Raw genomic sequence first — 16,955 nt, 5'->3', positions numbered from 1 at the left:
TGAGCTGGTCAGCTTTCCAAAAATAAGTACAGGTGACAGGAAACCATGATGAGAGTGCCTGTGGCATTACCAGACCCTCTGTTCAAATATAGGTCAACTCAGAAAAGACCTGTGGAAGAACTACTTAACCAAACATGCTTATGTTAATTTAAAAAAACAAAACAAAACACGACCTGAAAGGATTTGGATGAAGTTGAGAACAACACATTCACTGTATAGATGCAAAACCAAGGCATAATCCACTGGTGTTTCTGTGTTGGTTTCACAGAGGGAGCAACAGGTGTCAATATGTTTTATGTATTTAAATAGAACTGACACTGTAACAATATTAAAAACAAGCTCTAATTTTTTTGTTTGTCTTGTGACTACAAAATGAAAAACAGATTTAGTCCACAGCAGTTTCACAAGGATCAGGAGAAGGAACAACAGGATGAATTATTTCCCTCAACAACATTACAGCTCCAGAAGGAATGGTAAGGGAGAACTCGTTGGGAGTTACTGGAGTGGCACAAGCTGCAAGAAATTCAGAATAGTTATTTAGCTGACCGTTTGGTTGAAGCAGCTGACCAACCAACAGAACATTATTCTGAAACCAGTTCGCTAAGAAGAAAGAGTCGTTTTTGTAAAGACTTCTTAATGTTCCACATGAAATAAAAGTGTGAAGAAAAAATATGTTTGAAGACAAGGGGCCATAAGAATAACATTTGACTATGAATAATTTTAAATTTGATATGTAATGATTACAGATTAAGAGGAATTTCCGGCTACTTTAGAAAAGACATAGGGTAACAGAAGGAGGGAACAGAATTACAAATATTATAATATTATATAACAATATATATTATTAAGTACAATAATTTATTTTGAATGTGATATGCAGGAATGCAAAATTAATTAAACTTAAACCCCCAGTTTCTCCTGAATTCATCACACCATAAGTTTTTTAATGAAAATCAAATAGCATTTTATCAATTTATATATGTGTCAAATTATCTATAGTAGGTTTGAACGATATGCAAAAATCATAATAATAATGATATTGTGATTATTTTGATAGATATTTCTAATGCAATATGAGTCACAACTTTAGTGGAATTCTTTTTCAATTTCATTTTCACTGAAAATAATATAAAATCATGAAGTTGTGTGATGTGCTTTTTGAGTGGAAAATATGATTTGTAAGCCAAGGCAGCTCCACACCACAATGCTTCATTTATAATGGTGTGTTGTTACACATATTATCTTTATCAAAAAAAAGAGCATATAAAGAGAGAGCTGCATACTGTGCATTCAGAAAGTATTCAGACCCCTTCACTCTTTCCACGTGTTATGTTGTAGCCTTATGCTAAAAATAATGTCATTAATACCTCATAAAGACAAAGCCAAAAATGAATTTTAGACATTTTTGCAGATCAATTTAAAAGGAAAAAGTTAAACTTTCACCTCTGTCCCATTTATCAGCTGGACGTGCCTTCCCCTCTCAGCCGTCCTCGTGGGCACTAACCACCCCTCATACACAGTGGAGGCTCACGTCACTTTAAATAGCCTGCCCCCGCCCCCGGTCCTCTTTTAACATACTACCATAATATCTACTACATCCGACCACTTGAAATGCCTGGCTGAACGGTAACAAGCCGAGCCCCATTCATACTACCTTTATCAGACGGATACGTGATAAACAAAACATTATTTTTCCCATTGTTTGGACCAGTCTGAAATCACGACCGCAAGGGAGGACTTTGAGAAGAAAGTGCGACACAGTTGTTTTTTTCCCCGAGAATGTGGCGAACCTGAGGGTTAGAGAAAAGAAAAAGGCGGATTGCAACTCATTAAACGTTCAACAAGTTGTTGTTTTCGATGGCGAGAACTACTTGAAATCTCCACGGCTACAACAGGAACAGAGGAAGAGCAGCAGCCATACATTTCGAAAGCACATTGCCCGCCTGCGTACAGTGAAGAGAGGTAAGTTGACTGCACCGTTACTTCGTGGACTATGCATTCGCGTCTGTTAACAGTTTAAAACCTTCTGTGCGGGCTCTTTTACCGCCTCAAATCATGGACTGCTCGTCAGGCACACACCTTAGACTGCTATTTTTAGATAGGAACGGGAGAGTTGTCCCCTCAAAAAGATTTATGTGAAGTTTTAACCGGGGGGGGTACCGACCAAACTTCACTGACACCCGTCTAATTGAAGCCCTCTCGGATTCAGCCGTTGGGAGACGTTAAAGGGACTCGCACATCAAAGTTTAGCGAGCTAACAGGCCTTTGCTTGTCCTGATGTCGGGGATGTTTGCTTAGGAACACCGCGATAAGAGAAGGTCGCGAAACCATTCAGGCCTAACCAATAAAGCACCAGGGCCCTCCTGAGGAAGTGCAGAAGTTGGTTCTAAAAGATAAACGGCCATTTAGATCGCTTATGGTGTAATTTATGTATGCGTAAAAAAGTTTTCTAACGTAAGCAAGAGATGTCGCCACTCAAAGTTACCCCTGCTTTCTCTTGTTATATGCGTGAGTCAAACTAAGAAGTACACGTGGCCTAGTGTAATAAGCGTTCAATGAAAGTTAGTTTGGTGTTGGGGAAACTTATTCAAAGCCCCATCTCGGTGAGTCAGACTGTCTGTTCCGCTATGTCCGGGAGACTCCCCGCTTGCGCCATGCGTGCGCACTCAGCCACTCCCTGCACGGGTTTACGCAAACAGCGTAGACAGCTGTATCAGACACAAACTGCTTAACTTAAAATGAAGACAGCAACTGTAAAGTTGAAGTTAAGCAATCTGCTGCAGCTTCTTTACAGACTGAGAAACTTTGACTCTCTTTTAGGATTTTAGATGTAAGATATGAGTTATTCGTTTGTCCCCTGTAGACAAGTCATATGAATCTTATTTACATACCTCAACATAACAATTTGTTTCCAAGGGCTTTACAGTCTACACAGCATAGGACAGCCTCCATCCTTCAAGGTTTTAATTAAGAAAAAACACACACAGAAGATCCCTATGAATGGACGTTCCATTGATTTCTACACAAAGTTTTTGTCTTTAAGAGTACTGCTTAGCCAGCGAAAACCAATGTATAAAGTCTCCTGTGGCTTTGGAGACTGGTTTCCAAAGTCTGAAGGGTTATCATATCCTGTGGTTTAGAATTTCAATTTTTAAAGGTGTACCAGGAGGCAAAAACTCAACAAACAAAGGTAATGTTTGTTTACGTTGCATTATCCCTCAGGCCTAAAAACATGTTGAATTCATTTCCTCCCTCAGGGAACACTTTGAAGATTTTGAAACCTGCATTGTTTACTAGCTTGCAGTCTTTGTCTTCCCAGCCTTTTGCCACTGCTTACAGACCAGTGGGATAGTGTGAAACTACTAACATGCTCATACAGGTGCACAAGAACAACCAAAATGGCAGCCATTGGTGGTGGTCAAAGACTACTCGCGGTGCCATATAACAGGCCGTGGACTTTATAAGAAGAGGCCATTTAGGAGGCAGGTGGGCATTATGGGATGTGTAGGATCTTTTTTCTTTTTTTTCTTTTAGTGTGACCCATACGAGACAAGTCATGTCAGACAGCAGTGGGGATAGTTAGTTATTTTAGTACAGTGCTTAATGAAGCTGAGCTTCGTAGAGTGAAATGTGAATTCAAATTTAAAGTGCAGTTGGACTTTGTTTTTGGGATCCATCCAAGAACGCCACACCTGTTACGAAACACTAAACCATTGGTGCCAGAGTAGCACATTGCGTTATGGTTGTTCCAAAAGCTGAAATTGGAAATGTGTTAGCACTAACTGAGTGGTGAGTAATGAAGCTGGATTAGATGATGTGGTAATACCAGAGTAGATGCCATCTTAAGAACAGATAGAGGATGATACAATAAACCAATTAACACACAGAGCATCTTCAGTGATAAATGTGAAAACACAGTTAGCAGATGCCTGTGATTCATTTCCAAGTAGAGTAGCATAATTTGAGTTAAGAATGTGACGTTTTTTCCTTTTAATCCAAAATGTGTTTCATTAGGAACTGATAAAATACCTGAGCTGAGCTGTATCCACCAGTTTACTGCTCTCACATGTTTATTACACTTTATACTGGGTGATCTGTCAACATGGGTTGGCCAACAAAATGAAATGCAAGTTTACTTTACCTTCTAGCAGTTACACCTGCCAAAACTACTGGAGCCAGACCTGTTCTTCTTCCAACTATTGATGTCCTCCAGTCAGTTAACCCTTGAGGAAATCACACACCGGCAGGAGCAGACATCATACTGTTGAATTCTTTCTGCTACAGAAAGGCTGGTGCTGCTGTCACGTCTTACATAAACACCAAGGAACACAGGGGTACACATTTTAGTTCTTGTATTTTAGTATTTTAATGTTACCTGTTTGGGTATTTGGCTTCAGTTGCTGTTCTGTGCAATGAAAGTTAGCTGTTAAGTTTAGAAAAGCTACAGACAAAAATGTGTACTTTAGAAGCAGAATGCACACCTGAGATCTTCTGCGACCCCCTGCAGGGTGGCTTCCAGTTCCCCCTGTTGTACAGTAAAATCTTCTCTGTTCATTCAAATCCCATAAGTCCACAGAGAGCCCGTTCTCTGTTTGAAGTGTTTAAAAGAGTTAACATGACCTGCAGTTGGCAAACCATAATGGTGGACACTTTGAGAGTAAGTACATGTGTTTATTTCAGTGGCAGTTTTAGGGAGTGAAAATGAGATATACTGATATTTCTGACATGAGAGGTGCCAAAGAGGAGGCAGCGGGTTCATTGGAACCCGCACACTGATTAACTTTAACAGACCGGATGGTTGATATTTCACAGCTGTTGTTTCAAGCTAAGGCAGTTTATCTTTGAACTGCAAAAGATACTTCGTTGAAGAAAAACTCCCGCTGCACAAGTCACTGAGCATTCTTAGTAAGCTTATAATGGGTTAAAGTCCACACAGTCCTTGTTATGGGCTCTGTCAGGAAGTGTGTGACAAGCTAAAGTTTCCACTCCGCTCACACTTTGACACAAAGCTTTGGCGGCAGAAACAAAGGTACAGCAGTATAATATGAAGATCCGATTCAAAATCTGCTAATCTTACATTGTATTGTACTGAAGTCCACAGGTAGCTCAGTGTTCTGCTGACGAGCTGCCACTAATTACAACAACACTGGTGTCGTCCCAGTTTGACTGCAGAATATCTTTATAGGTTTGCCCGAGTAGCTGCTTATTCCTGTTTTATAGAGGTTATAGTGGAAATGATTAACACTCAGTTAATGGGGGGAATATCATGAGTGATCTTGCTCAAGAGATTCTCAGGACATGTTGCATTCCTTGTGCAACATCCTTTGCCTAATTCAAACATACAGTGCGTTACACATGAATGATAAATTATTAATGTAAAACACCTAATTATTACAAGGCATTATTGAGTATTCAAACATTTTTTTCTCTAAAGTTTTGTCAATGTCAACATCAGGCCCTTTTGTTAGATGTGTATGGAGATGTCCAACGTGGCAACTGTTGGAAATGTGACACACTTTTGAAGTGTCAGTAAATGTGTCGTCCAGCTGCAGACAATAGTTAATGTTTTTTCTAGAAATGGAAATCATTGCCAAACTGAAGTCCGGTTTACTTCCCTAGATGAATTCCCATAGGATTTCTGATTGCACTGTGTGCACCATAACAAAATCCTCCCTTCATCTGGAACAGGAAGTGCCAAGATACGGTGCCTGTTGCCTGATGCCCAGTGAGATTAATCGCCTCCAATCAATACTCACTCCTCAGCCTGCTCTGTTTCTTCTCCTTCCTCTCAGGATATTGGCAGTGCTGAGTGAGTTTCTATATTTATATAATGGAAAATGAATGGAGATCACAGAGGAGACAAAACCATCTTTTTAATACCTATCTTAATTTCCTTCCACAAGGTAAAAAAACCCCCAGAAAAAATCCTTTTGTCCCTTTGTGTTGTCTTTAAGATGTTGTCTCGTCTGAGCGAGCTGATATGGGCGGACTGGATTTGGTTTCCTGAAGGCCACGGCTGGGCTGACCTGACGGATCACGATGGCAAAGTCTACCCTAAAACACGAGACCTCTGGGCTACTGTCCCTATCGCAATCTGCTTCCTGGTCATCAGACAGATATTTGAGAGGTGAGTCATCTGTCATTTGCCTGTTATACCCATCTGTTTTGCATGCGTCTTTCTGACAAATGTGAGCTGTGCAAGCAGTGTTTCTCATCTGGTGTATTTTCCTCCTTCCAGGACAGTAGCAATTCCTCTGGCCTCTCTGCTGGGAGTGAGCGACAAACAACGTGTTCGTGCTTCACCAAATCCCACCCTGGAATCCTATTTCTGCAGCACATCAAAGCATCCCACACAGGTAATCACCCTGCTTACCTCAGAAAACTAACACTGCTTCCTACTTAATGTGTGTTCTAATTATAGAAGTCAGAGATTTTGGTGTTTAAGGTGTAAATGGACAAGAATGACAGGACAATAGAAATATTACATATCTTCACAGCCAAGTCTTTTGAGTAAAGTCAACTACCATCATTTTATGACTGCAGACATTGAAGACAGCACTGACCCTCTTTCCTTGTCCTGCTTTTGTTACTAGAGTTCCATAGAGAGTTTAAGTAAACAGACTGGCTGCTCAGTGCGACAGGTCCAGAGATGGTTCAGGCGGCGGAGAAACCAGGACCGGCCCAGCAAGCTTAAGAAGTTTCGGGAAGCAAGGTAGCTAAACATCTTCAATACACTTTCAGATTCACCCCAAACCATTTTCAGTCCTTCATACCACTACAGTGGTTTAAAGACCAGGGGCCTTTTCCAGAAAGCGGGTTTAACAAACTCTGAGTCGACTAATCCTGACATGGGAAACAAAGAGATTTTGGTTCCAGGGCAGCTGACCAGAATCAGGTTGGAAGTGCGGGAATCCTATTATTTGTCACATAAAACTTTCTGAGCCGGCAACAGCCAGGGCTGGAGGCATTATGTTTTTGGGTTGTCTGTCCATCAATCATTCCCATCTCATGAACATGATAGCTCAGGGATACAACCATGAAGCGAGAATTCTAGTTCGATATATTTATTTAGCTGCAACCTGATGGGGACAAAGTATGTGTTGTTGGCAGCAGAAAATGAAATCAAACAGATAAGACAAGATAAGTTTATTTAGAAACCTATGATATAACCTTTAGTCCGGTCAAGTGACATGATTAGATGGTTTGATTTGTTGAAAAAGCGTCTAAGTTAAAACTGAATGTAAATTTTAAATGTCGATTTTACATAAAAAATATTGCTCAACAGCATATATTATGTTGTATTTTATATTTCAACATGTAGTTCATTTAAGCAGTAACAGAAATACTGTTAAAACAAATTAAAACTGCTCACAGCCTCATCCAAAAACTCACTTTTAAGCTACATTTTGTCCAGTTAAAATCTTCAAATCATCTTTTCAGCTGAACTACTATCATCTTCACTTAAAAATATTCCAATAATCTCCAATATGATACGATAAGTATGATAGAAGTTTTCCAATAGTTTGACCAATCACAACATGAGAAATGATTCTTCATAGAAGTGTCACAAAAAATTTGTTTATTATTAGCTACAGTGATTACTGCAGTAATGTACAATAAATGTTTCAGTGCAGGGGCATTGACTGACAACCTGACAGTTGATTTAATGCTCACAGACTCACAGTGTATAGATTTTATTCTGAGCTGAGGATGACTCTACAATGTTCAGTGTTTGAATGTCGCAGTCTAGGTCCTTACATTGATGACATTGGTAAAGATAGGCCCAGGGGATCAAACTAACGTCCAACTGGTATTTGGATCTTCTTCCCAACGTAAACTTCTGCAAATGAATGCGCTTTGATATCGACTGTATGAATGAGGTAATGCATCTGTGTGTCACAGCTCATTCAGGCTTTGTTGAATAAAACCTGCCAGAAAGCAGGGTGGCTTCACGGATTAAGTTACCACAGTAACTGACTCCCAGGTAAAGTGATCTCTCTTTCTGGAACAGGAAACTCTGCGTTAACAAAGAGGTTTCACTAGACCCGCTTTCTGGAATACACCCGAGATCTTTCAGACTAGAAAACCTTACCCTGCCTACAAACATGCCTGTTGCACTTTTGGTAATACTCTGTCAGCGGTGCATTGAATGTGCTGCTGTAATGCTACACTGCTACTACATAAAGTCAAAAATTATTTCAATATGCTGCCACTCCATGGTCCACTAATGGATTATTTCATCATCAGTGTTTTGGTGTTCAACCATGTTACACCTACAAAAGAGATGCAAATATTTCTCAAAAGCTGTTGCAAAACAATCCACAGTAAGAGGAGGGTACACACTGTACGTTCAAGAAGAGAAATGCCTCAAACTGGTGTCAAACAGTGTGATTCAGGGTTTAAATTCCAGTGATATGTATCAGTGATAGGAATCATTATTGAAGTGATAAGGGGAATTATGTCTTTGTCAGAACCTTTAGACTCAGGTTCTACTCTAACTGTTGTGTTCGCTTAAATCTAACCACATTTGGGTTTCTTAAACCCCAAGATGACTTTGGTGCCATGTTGTTGTTTTATGGGACAGTTTTATTTGTGCTGTGTGAAAGTATATTATGGGATTTCTGAGATTGCTGTGCATTCTTTTACAGTTGGAGATTTACCTTTTACCTTCTTGCTTTCTTTGCTGGCCTGGCAGTTCTTGTTGATGTGAGTACTGTGTCAGAATCTGCCTGGCAATCAGTTTATGTGTAATTTCACAACATATAACCATGAAATCCACTTTTGTCATAATTAGAAACATCTTTTTTGATTGACTGGCCATATTGTCCCCTTGAATTAAAGAAAAACAGTCTTTAATTCATTTATTTATTTATTTTTCTTTTGTGTCTTCATCAGCAAAATAGAATTAATCATTTAGGTAAATGGTACATGCTTAACTAAAGTACAGAAATTGATTAATTTGGATTTAAACATTGTAGCCATTGTGGACACACTGTTGTATGTCACACACAAATATTGTTTTCATCTGTATTCTTGCTTGGTGTTTGTACAGAGTGCTTGTGATGTTGTGTTGGACAATTAATATTGAATATCTCTCTCCCCTCAGAAACCATGGTTATATGATATGAAACAGATGTGGGATGGCTTCCCGAAAATGGTATGTCAAGTGCTGTAACCTCAAACGTCTCTTTCAGCTAATCCTATATTTGAATATTTTCAATTTTGTTTAAATTTACACACGTGTAGATCACAAAATGTGCAGAAATTGGCTTCTCTTCTGTTTTCATTTGTTTACCAAATTACTGAACTGACTAATGGGTAAACATTTTTTATTGGCAACATGCTGTTCCAACAGATCTTTCTTTCTCTTTTCCCCAGCCGCTGTTGCCTTCTCAATACTGGTACTACATGATCGAACTAGGCTTCTATCTCTCACTGCTTTTTAGCGTAGCATCGGATGTCAAACGTAAGGTAGGTGATACAGCGTTGCTTCCTAAACTTTGTTAGCTCTCTGCACTGTAAAACCATGGTAAAACCATCAGCAGCCTCCATCAATAGCGATTACTCAGTGAGTGCATAAAATAATGAGAATGATCTGTTGCGTTGGTAGTGTATTCTGAGGTTTGGATATTGATTTCTCCATTAAGAAGTCCTGACTTTATGCATTGTATTGAGTGGAGCTGTCAGAATTCAGAATAGCATTAAAGATAATGTTCATTTCCACTCATCCCTTCCACTTTGTCAATTTGGAAATGTCACAGTGAATGAGCAACAAACTGAATTGTGTCTCTTGAGGTCAGGGATGTTACTTCTCCAGTTAATGTGTGACCAGAGCTCTGTGGAAAGTCGCACTGTGGACAGACAGACTGACCATTTTGCCCACAGGTCTAAATGTTGTTGTGAAAGGTGGCAGACCGTCAAGCCTGTCGGCAAATGGCAAAGCCTCCGTCCCAGTGCTAATCTTTTAAACTAAAACAATAGATTTCTGGGCTTTTCCGGAGAGCCATCATGTTGAAATCAGCCTCTTATTGAAGGATTTGTTTTGCAACGTTTTGTTAAGTTCCTTTTTTGCCTCTGTATATGGATTTAGTTTCTTTTTATAGCTGTAAAGCCGTTTAATCATAGGCGTCATTAGGCCTGGTCATCTGTGGCTTCAGTTCTGGATGTTTTCTGAATAGCCCTGCAACTCATTAATTTTTTAAACAAATATAAGAATAATAAAAAATTGCCTCAAGTCTAATCATTAGTAATTTCAATCATGCATTAAATAAATGATGTTGTGATCAAAAACACAAGTACATTTTGGGTCCTCTGTGTGTTATTGAAGAAGCAGATCTACTTCACACCAGTGACTTTTGTGACAGAGAGAGGCATCTGGTGGTAGCTAACGAGCGAACGCTACGGATATAAGAAGATTTTTCAAAAACAAAAAGAATGAAGGAGACATTGAGGCACAAGTAAGGCTAGAGGAGGTGGAGGAGGAGTCACCTGTTACTGTAGCAGCAGCAGATGCGTCAGGACGTCAGAGTGCCACTGACTCACCTACGAGCTCAGGTTGGTGAAGAAGAGGACTCTTTAGCATGCTAGGTTGTCCGGCTCAATGGTTCTCATGTGTTTTGTCACAAGGCACACCATTACATATTATTATAGCTATGCAGTCAGTGTCACTTTGAGTTATTTAGAGGACACTACACATTAGCGTGCCATCTAAAGATGTGTATGTGTATTCAAAGAATGCCACTGAGTGGATTATATTTAAGAGGTTAAAGTACCATGTTATGGTCATTGTTCATTGTGAATTAATGACTAGTGGACATGAAATGGAAGGTGTAAACAAGATGATGATTAAGTTAGACACATTGCATGACAGGTGTGAAATAAAAAGGACAAACAAACAATAGAATAAAAATACAGTGCAGAATGAGAGTGATTAGTAAAATATATAGAAAATAAAAGGAGAAGATATGTTCAATAGGTAACACATAGAGCAAATGAGACAGTTGATAGAGATGCTGTGGGTTTAGTTGTGGGTAGATAAAAGTATTAGCAATCTACTTTTATCTACCCACAACTAAACTCACTAAACTTGTTGTTTACCACGGCTGCCCATCTGTTATGTGCGGAGAGTTAATCATTTGTAAAACCAGCATTAATCAGACACACACTGTCGATTAGTGACCAATCTTTACTGCTTGATCAGTCGGTGACCAAACACTGTTGGACTTTGTTTTTACACCATCCCTTTCTGTCTCTGCTTTTTGTTTCTTCTGCAGGATTTCAAAGAGCAGATAGTTCACCATGTAGCCACCATCCTCCTTATAAGTTTCTCCTGGCTGGTCAACTACATCCGGGCAGGGACTTTGATCATGTTGGTACACGATGCCTCTGACTATCTAATGGAGGTATGACAATATCCTAACATGGCAGAAAAAGAATAATTTAGGGGATTAAGTTAATGTTTGATTCATTTACCTCATAACCTCTTCATTGTTTATTAGCTTCATGATAAGTGTAAAGATCAGAGCACTGTCCTTCCCATACAGTTCACTGTCTGCCCTCTAGAGGGGAATAATAGAAAAGGTGACACTGATCTCTCTTTTCATTCCAGTCAGCCAAAATGTTCAACTATGCAGGTTGGAGGAAAACCTGCAACTTCATCTTCACTGTGTTTGCTGCCGTTTTCATCATCACCCGCCTCATCATCCTCCCCTTCTGGTAAATGATGTTGTGTCAGATTTACTGTTACTGTAATGAGTCACTGATATTACTGTCTGATGAGAACATTTGAGAAATGAGTGCAACAATGATATTTTTTTTGGCCCTTCTTTGCTCTTATTTGGTAAATGGAGAGTAGGATTTATTAGCAGCTATGCGTCACAAAGGTATATGTGTGGACATGTGTGGCGTTTCAAAATAAAGGCTGACAATCAGATTTTTCACAACATTTTCTATTTTTTGTCGGCAAAGTTTGAGATTTTGATACAGTGTATTCCTCTGTGCTTAATTGTTAATTGCTTCATTGCAATGAACTTGGACACTTTGGTCATTTTGACTCAATCCCCCACACACCTCCTCACTATTGACTCAAATTTGTATTAATCCGCAGCTGAAAACAATCCCCCATAAATGCACAGTTTATTAATGTTGGAGTGACGTTTGCTTAAAACTGCAGCTGTTTTAAGAAGTAAAACTCATCTTTTCATGATTTGTTGACAACAGAAAAATAATAATTTGAGCATTATCCTTTAATGTTGCTGTTCCTGCCATTGACATTGTAACAGGCTTTTGACCCACCAGAAAGCATTCAAAATTAAAAACAATACAAACAAGGTTGTGGGGTTGTTCAGACTATAATGTCCCTGGTTCTTAGGGTAGATGCAGCTGGGTACATGTTCAAAACAGACTTTTTCATTCATTAAAAAAAACATAATTGCAGTCTTAGGTGGGAAGCAGCAATGAAATACATGATGTATATCAGAGCTACTGGTGCTCAGTTTAATTATGCAATATGTTCAAGTCCTCTTGAATATATTAGCATATAGGCATGCACTGAAGGATGCGCTGATTCACTTCTTTTTTTTTTTTTTTTTTTTTTTTTTTTTTTTCTGCAGAAATTTCATAAATGTGTTTTGTAACATTTTGCTGGAAACACAACAACAGACACATTGTCTTCACTCCTGGCCCCTCTCAATGGGCTTTTGAATGTGACTGTAGGTGGCTCTGACTGGACTCTCTGTTGTGCCTTTGTTCTGTCATCCAGGATCACACATACGACATGGGTGTACCCCCAGACCCTCTACCCCCCCTTCCTCGGTTTCTACTTCTTCAATGGGTTGATGTTTGTGCTGCAGATTCTGCACATCTTCTGGGCTGCACTAATCTTGCGAATGGTCATCAAATTCCTGCCAGGAAATGTATGAACCACCACTTTCAGTTTTTATTTTCCCCATCATGTAACACAGTCGTCTCAAATTTGCAACTGTACCAATGTTATGTTTCGCTTCACCTGACAGGACATTGTTGAGGACGAGCGGAGTGACAAGGAGGAGACCGAGTCAGAAGATGAAGACGACGATCACGAGCGAAGGGAAAAATCGAAAAACGGCCACATGCAGAACGGCCACACTCCCCACAACAACAACCACAGAAAGAGGCATTGATTTCGACAGTGAGAGGTGGAAATGAGGCCATGTGAAGAGTGACGACGGGCCCTCACATGAGGCCCTCACCTGAAAGCCAAAGAACGAGAGCGTGGCATGTTGAAAGAGGCAGCAGGCAACACACACACACACACACACGCACACGCACACGCACACGCACACACACACTCCTTTCTGAAACCCCGGTAGTCTAATGTGGATAATTTCACCTCTCTGTGGATTACACTAAATTAAATGGAGAGAGGAAGACTGCACTGGAGAACCACGATGATCTGCTTAACACCTAAGCAGTGGTGAGTGGTTTTCTCCTTACACGCACCTTCTCCTCTTTTCCCTCACCTTCAGTGTATTTTGCTATTTTCCGAGATTTTGTGCTGTTGACCAAGTTGCCGAATCTGCCTGCGTGTAGCTTTATACTTTGTCACTGGAAGTGTTTTAAGAGATGCTGTGGTTAGGATGGGCATTCCCCTCCTGCACAGTTAGTTAACACTCTTCTAAGTATTACTGCCCTTACACTTGACTGATTTTTCTTTTTTTCTTTTTTTTGCTCTAAATAACCACACTGAAGTCAGTGACATTGCGAGGAGCACTAAAGTGAATGTGGCCATGTCTTTCTATGGACCATAATCTGATTTAAGTCTATTTACCGATGTCCAGAGTGTCAGTTAATACTGAATCTGAATCTGCCTTTTTTTTTTTTCACTTTAGTTGTTGCCAATGATTTTGAGTCAGTGTTGCTAGAATATATTTGTTTCAGTGATGTTTAAAAACAAAATAATTGGTAATAAATAATGTTTTTTAACAGTTTGAAACAGTGCGAGAAGATATTACATCTGCCAGATGTGTCGAAATGTGCCTGAAGTTTGTCTTAAAATGCTTTGCCTTGTTGGAAGCAGAACGCACAGAGATAATTTTAAAGGTTTGTTTATGTTGATGCTTATTGTCTTTTAGTTCTTTGATTTTAGTTTGCTTTGTGTTATATTTGTTTTCAGTCCAGTCAACGGTTTAAATTTGGGAGCAGTTTGTTTAAGTGTAACCCAAACCAATCGGTAACTGTTTATGAGTTCTTTGTGGGCTGGAAGAGTCAATAGCATTTCCATTCAGTGTTGTTTTTCCCATCCATCCAAAGATGCACTTTATGGTTTCTCCTATAGATCAGCATTGGCTAAATATCTAATAAACAAGCTTAGTAAAAGTGTTTGATTCAAATTCAAACTTGACTTATTTTTTATTTGAGTATGATTTAAATTTTGTTTCATATTTATTCTCATTATTATCCACCCAAGATCTTCCTCAGTCTTTTGGTTAATTTTGTATTTAAAAAAAAAAAAAAAAGAAGAAGAAAAAAAAAAAAAAAAAGCAGTTTAATGAAATCTTACTTAAAGAGGTAAAAATGAAACACCAAAGTATAGTTTACATTTTGTTTGACCTTGTCATTTTCAAGTGCCTTCATCATTTCAAATGTTAATTGTAAAACACAATTTCTGTCCCTTTTGTCTTTATTTCTGCCGTCTTTGTGCCCCAACACATTCAGCACTCTGTGCACTGTAACGCTCTGGGCCTCTAACTTCGCTGTATGCCTCGGCTCACGACGACCAATCACCTGCAGCGCCCTCTAAAGAGCTTTGCTTTGACAGAAAGTGTTTTTATTCTGCATTATGTGTTGCTGAGATGTAAAATCATAATAATAATGATGATGATGATGATGATGATAAAGATAACTGTGGATAACTATTCTGTGCATGCTTTTCTGGTTCTTTTAATTTTAATCTGAAATGACAACTTGATTTAGATATAAAAGGTTTCAGATGTTAACAATCAAATCATATGCAGAAGGAAAGGTGAAGATCAAACCAAACTGCTGCCAACGTGCAAGGAGTGGGGAAAAAAGAAAGTCCAATAATATACCAATATTTGATAATAGCTTTTTAAGTTTTTCCTAACTTAACTTTTGAATTTCACCTAAAAATGAAGGAGATGCAAACTATCTCAAAGATCCTCGAGGGCTGCAACTAATGACTGGTTTCATGTTCATGTTCAAACTAATTTGCTGGTTGTTTTTTCTATTGAATAATGAGGTTGTCAGAGAACAGTGGAAAATGCCCATCACACTTAACTAACAGTCCAAAACCCCAAATTACATAAAACAGAAAGCTGCAAAATCCGCACATGGAACTGAGCATGTTTTGCACTTTTGCTTAAAGAATCGCTTAAATAATTAATTGATTATCACTGTTGGTTGTTGACAAATTGATGAATACATGATTATAGCACAATAATTTTAAACAAAGAGTTGGAAATCTGAATGTAACTGTAACGTAAACGTGTACAGCCCTTCTGGATTACTTCACTGGTGATGTGTTAAGACAGTGCATCAGTCTGTCCTCAGCTATAAAACTATAATAAAGGATTAACAAAAATTTGGAACAAAGTACACTTACTGAAAGTGTTTCAGTTTTCATTTAGCCACGTCGTGTGGTTTTCATCGATAATACAAAAGAAAAGGAGATGCAGGAGTATATTATTGTCCTTCCAATTAAATACTTTTAATTGAAATGTCTCTTCTGAGTACTAAATATGTCTGTAAGGTGTCCAAAGGACAATATCTTTATTTTTATTGTAAGTTTTCTCAAAACTCCTCGTGTTACATGAAAATATCTTATTCATGGAGTTTGATTCATTCATTCATTTGAGGACAAGTGTAGTTTTGTGATTTGCAGAGAGGGTAGTGATTTCTTTGGACTAAGCAACCAAATCATACAGCCATAATTCAGGAGCCGCCTCTTAATGTTGGTAACGTCATAAAAACACTTGTGTTGGAGACGCTCTGCTGCTGTGTAAATGGAGCACATGTAGTCTGGCATGAGCACCATCCATCAGTTGCTGGTACAGAGTAGACCTGGAGGCACCATGGAGCTATTACAATATCAGATGGTGTAGTGTGGTGGTGACACGCACCTGGCTGCCACACTTTTGGGATGAGCTCTGCTCCCAAAAATATCTCAAGTGATTTTTTTTTTTGGTAATTATCTTGAGGTTTCAGGTGAGAAAAAAGTTGGTGTTCCTGCAGCCAGGAAGTTTTAGAGCATTGATCACTGTTGGCTTGTTTTCCATCCATCCTAAAAAAGAAACCACTTCCTCTTTCTTCCTCCTTCCTCTGCCACTCCCCCCCCCACAGTATTTTGGCTGCAGCCTAAAAGGCCTCCTTGGCTAATTGCATATGGAGTGGGATCACTTTACCACTGTGCCCTGCCCTTCAGCCTCCACACTGTTCTCGTCACTGGCAGCTTCACTGTAACAATCTCCATTTTAAAGCGGCAGGGTCAATTTCCACCCTGCTCTCGCATCTGGCTCCACAATTTAATTGCTAATGCATCTCCTGTTTCTCCTGCTCCAGTGTCTGTGCTTTCCTTTCCACGCAAATGCCCCCCCCCGTCCGTCTTACCCCTCCTCTTTAAATCTTTGCCTTTGCTTTCACATTACATTTTCCCTTCCTTCCTCTGTTGCCTATTCAGCCTCGTGTAATGAATAAGCCCAGTGTCGCCTAAGGTGCCTGAGTTCTGGTGGTGTGAAGTCTAATTGGTGACAGCGATGAAGCTCCTCCTGACAGGAGAACAAAAGCTGTGGGGTGTTTGATTCACTTGTGAGCTGTGTAGACCGTTATTCAATTCCTGCTTAAGTATTAATAAAGGCTTTACATGCCAAGGGGAGGTCGCAAGGTGCAAGTATATGCAAGGGTGTGTGTGTGTGTGTGTGTGTGTGTGTGTGTGTGTGTGTGTGTGTGTGTGTGTGTGT

At 39.4% G+C, this 16,955-nt stretch overlaps 1 protein-coding gene across 2 annotated transcripts; it reads left to right on the top strand.

Moving 5' to 3' along the window:
- The first annotated feature begins 1,565 nt into the window (after positions 1-1,565).
- cers2a (ceramide synthase 2a) lies at positions 1,566-14,894 on the top strand. 2 transcript variants are annotated; one of them, XM_023409865.2, is made up of 11 exons: positions 1,566-1,962; positions 5,955-6,127; positions 6,239-6,356; positions 6,594-6,712; positions 8,649-8,706; positions 9,107-9,157; positions 9,379-9,471; positions 11,274-11,402; positions 11,609-11,715; positions 12,761-12,914; positions 13,014-14,894. In XM_023409865.2, exons 2-11 carry the CDS (start codon positions 5,955-5,957, stop codon positions 13,158-13,160), a joined length of 1,149 nt encoding a protein of 382 aa, XP_023265633.1. In that variant the 5' UTR covers positions 1,566-1,962; the 3' UTR covers positions 13,161-14,894. The 2 variants fall into 2 exon arrangements, with proteins under 2 accessions (XP_023265633.1, XP_023265634.1); XM_023409866.2 differs by lacking the exon at positions 1,566-1,962 and adding an exon at positions 5,698-5,809.
- Positions 14,895-16,955: the final 2,061 nt, after the last annotated feature.

This window comes from Seriola lalandi, unplaced genomic scaffold (genome assembly GCF_002814215.2).
Source record: "Seriola lalandi dorsalis isolate HSWRI2012SDOR001 ecotype SW California unplaced genomic scaffold, Sedor1 jcf7180002054408, whole genome shotgun sequence".
In the NCBI taxonomy this organism is placed as follows: domain Eukaryota; kingdom Metazoa; phylum Chordata; class Actinopteri; order Carangiformes; family Carangidae; genus Seriola; species Seriola lalandi.
The sequence above is the reverse complement of the archived record's forward strand: the minus strand, read 5'-3'. Positions and strand labels throughout refer to the sequence as shown.

Coding starts and splice junctions, on each gene's coding strand:
- cers2a (XM_023409865.2), top strand. CDS start 5,955: ATGTTGTCTCGTCTGAGCGAGCTGATATGGGCGGACTGGATTTGGTTT. Junction 11,716..12,760: donor CTCATCATCCTCCCCTTCTG/GTAAATGATGTT, acceptor TCTGTCATCCAG/GATCACACATACGACATGGG. Junction 12,915..13,013: donor TCAAATTCCTGCCAGGAAAT/GTATGAACCACC, acceptor TTCACCTGACAG/GACATTGTTGAGGACGAGCG.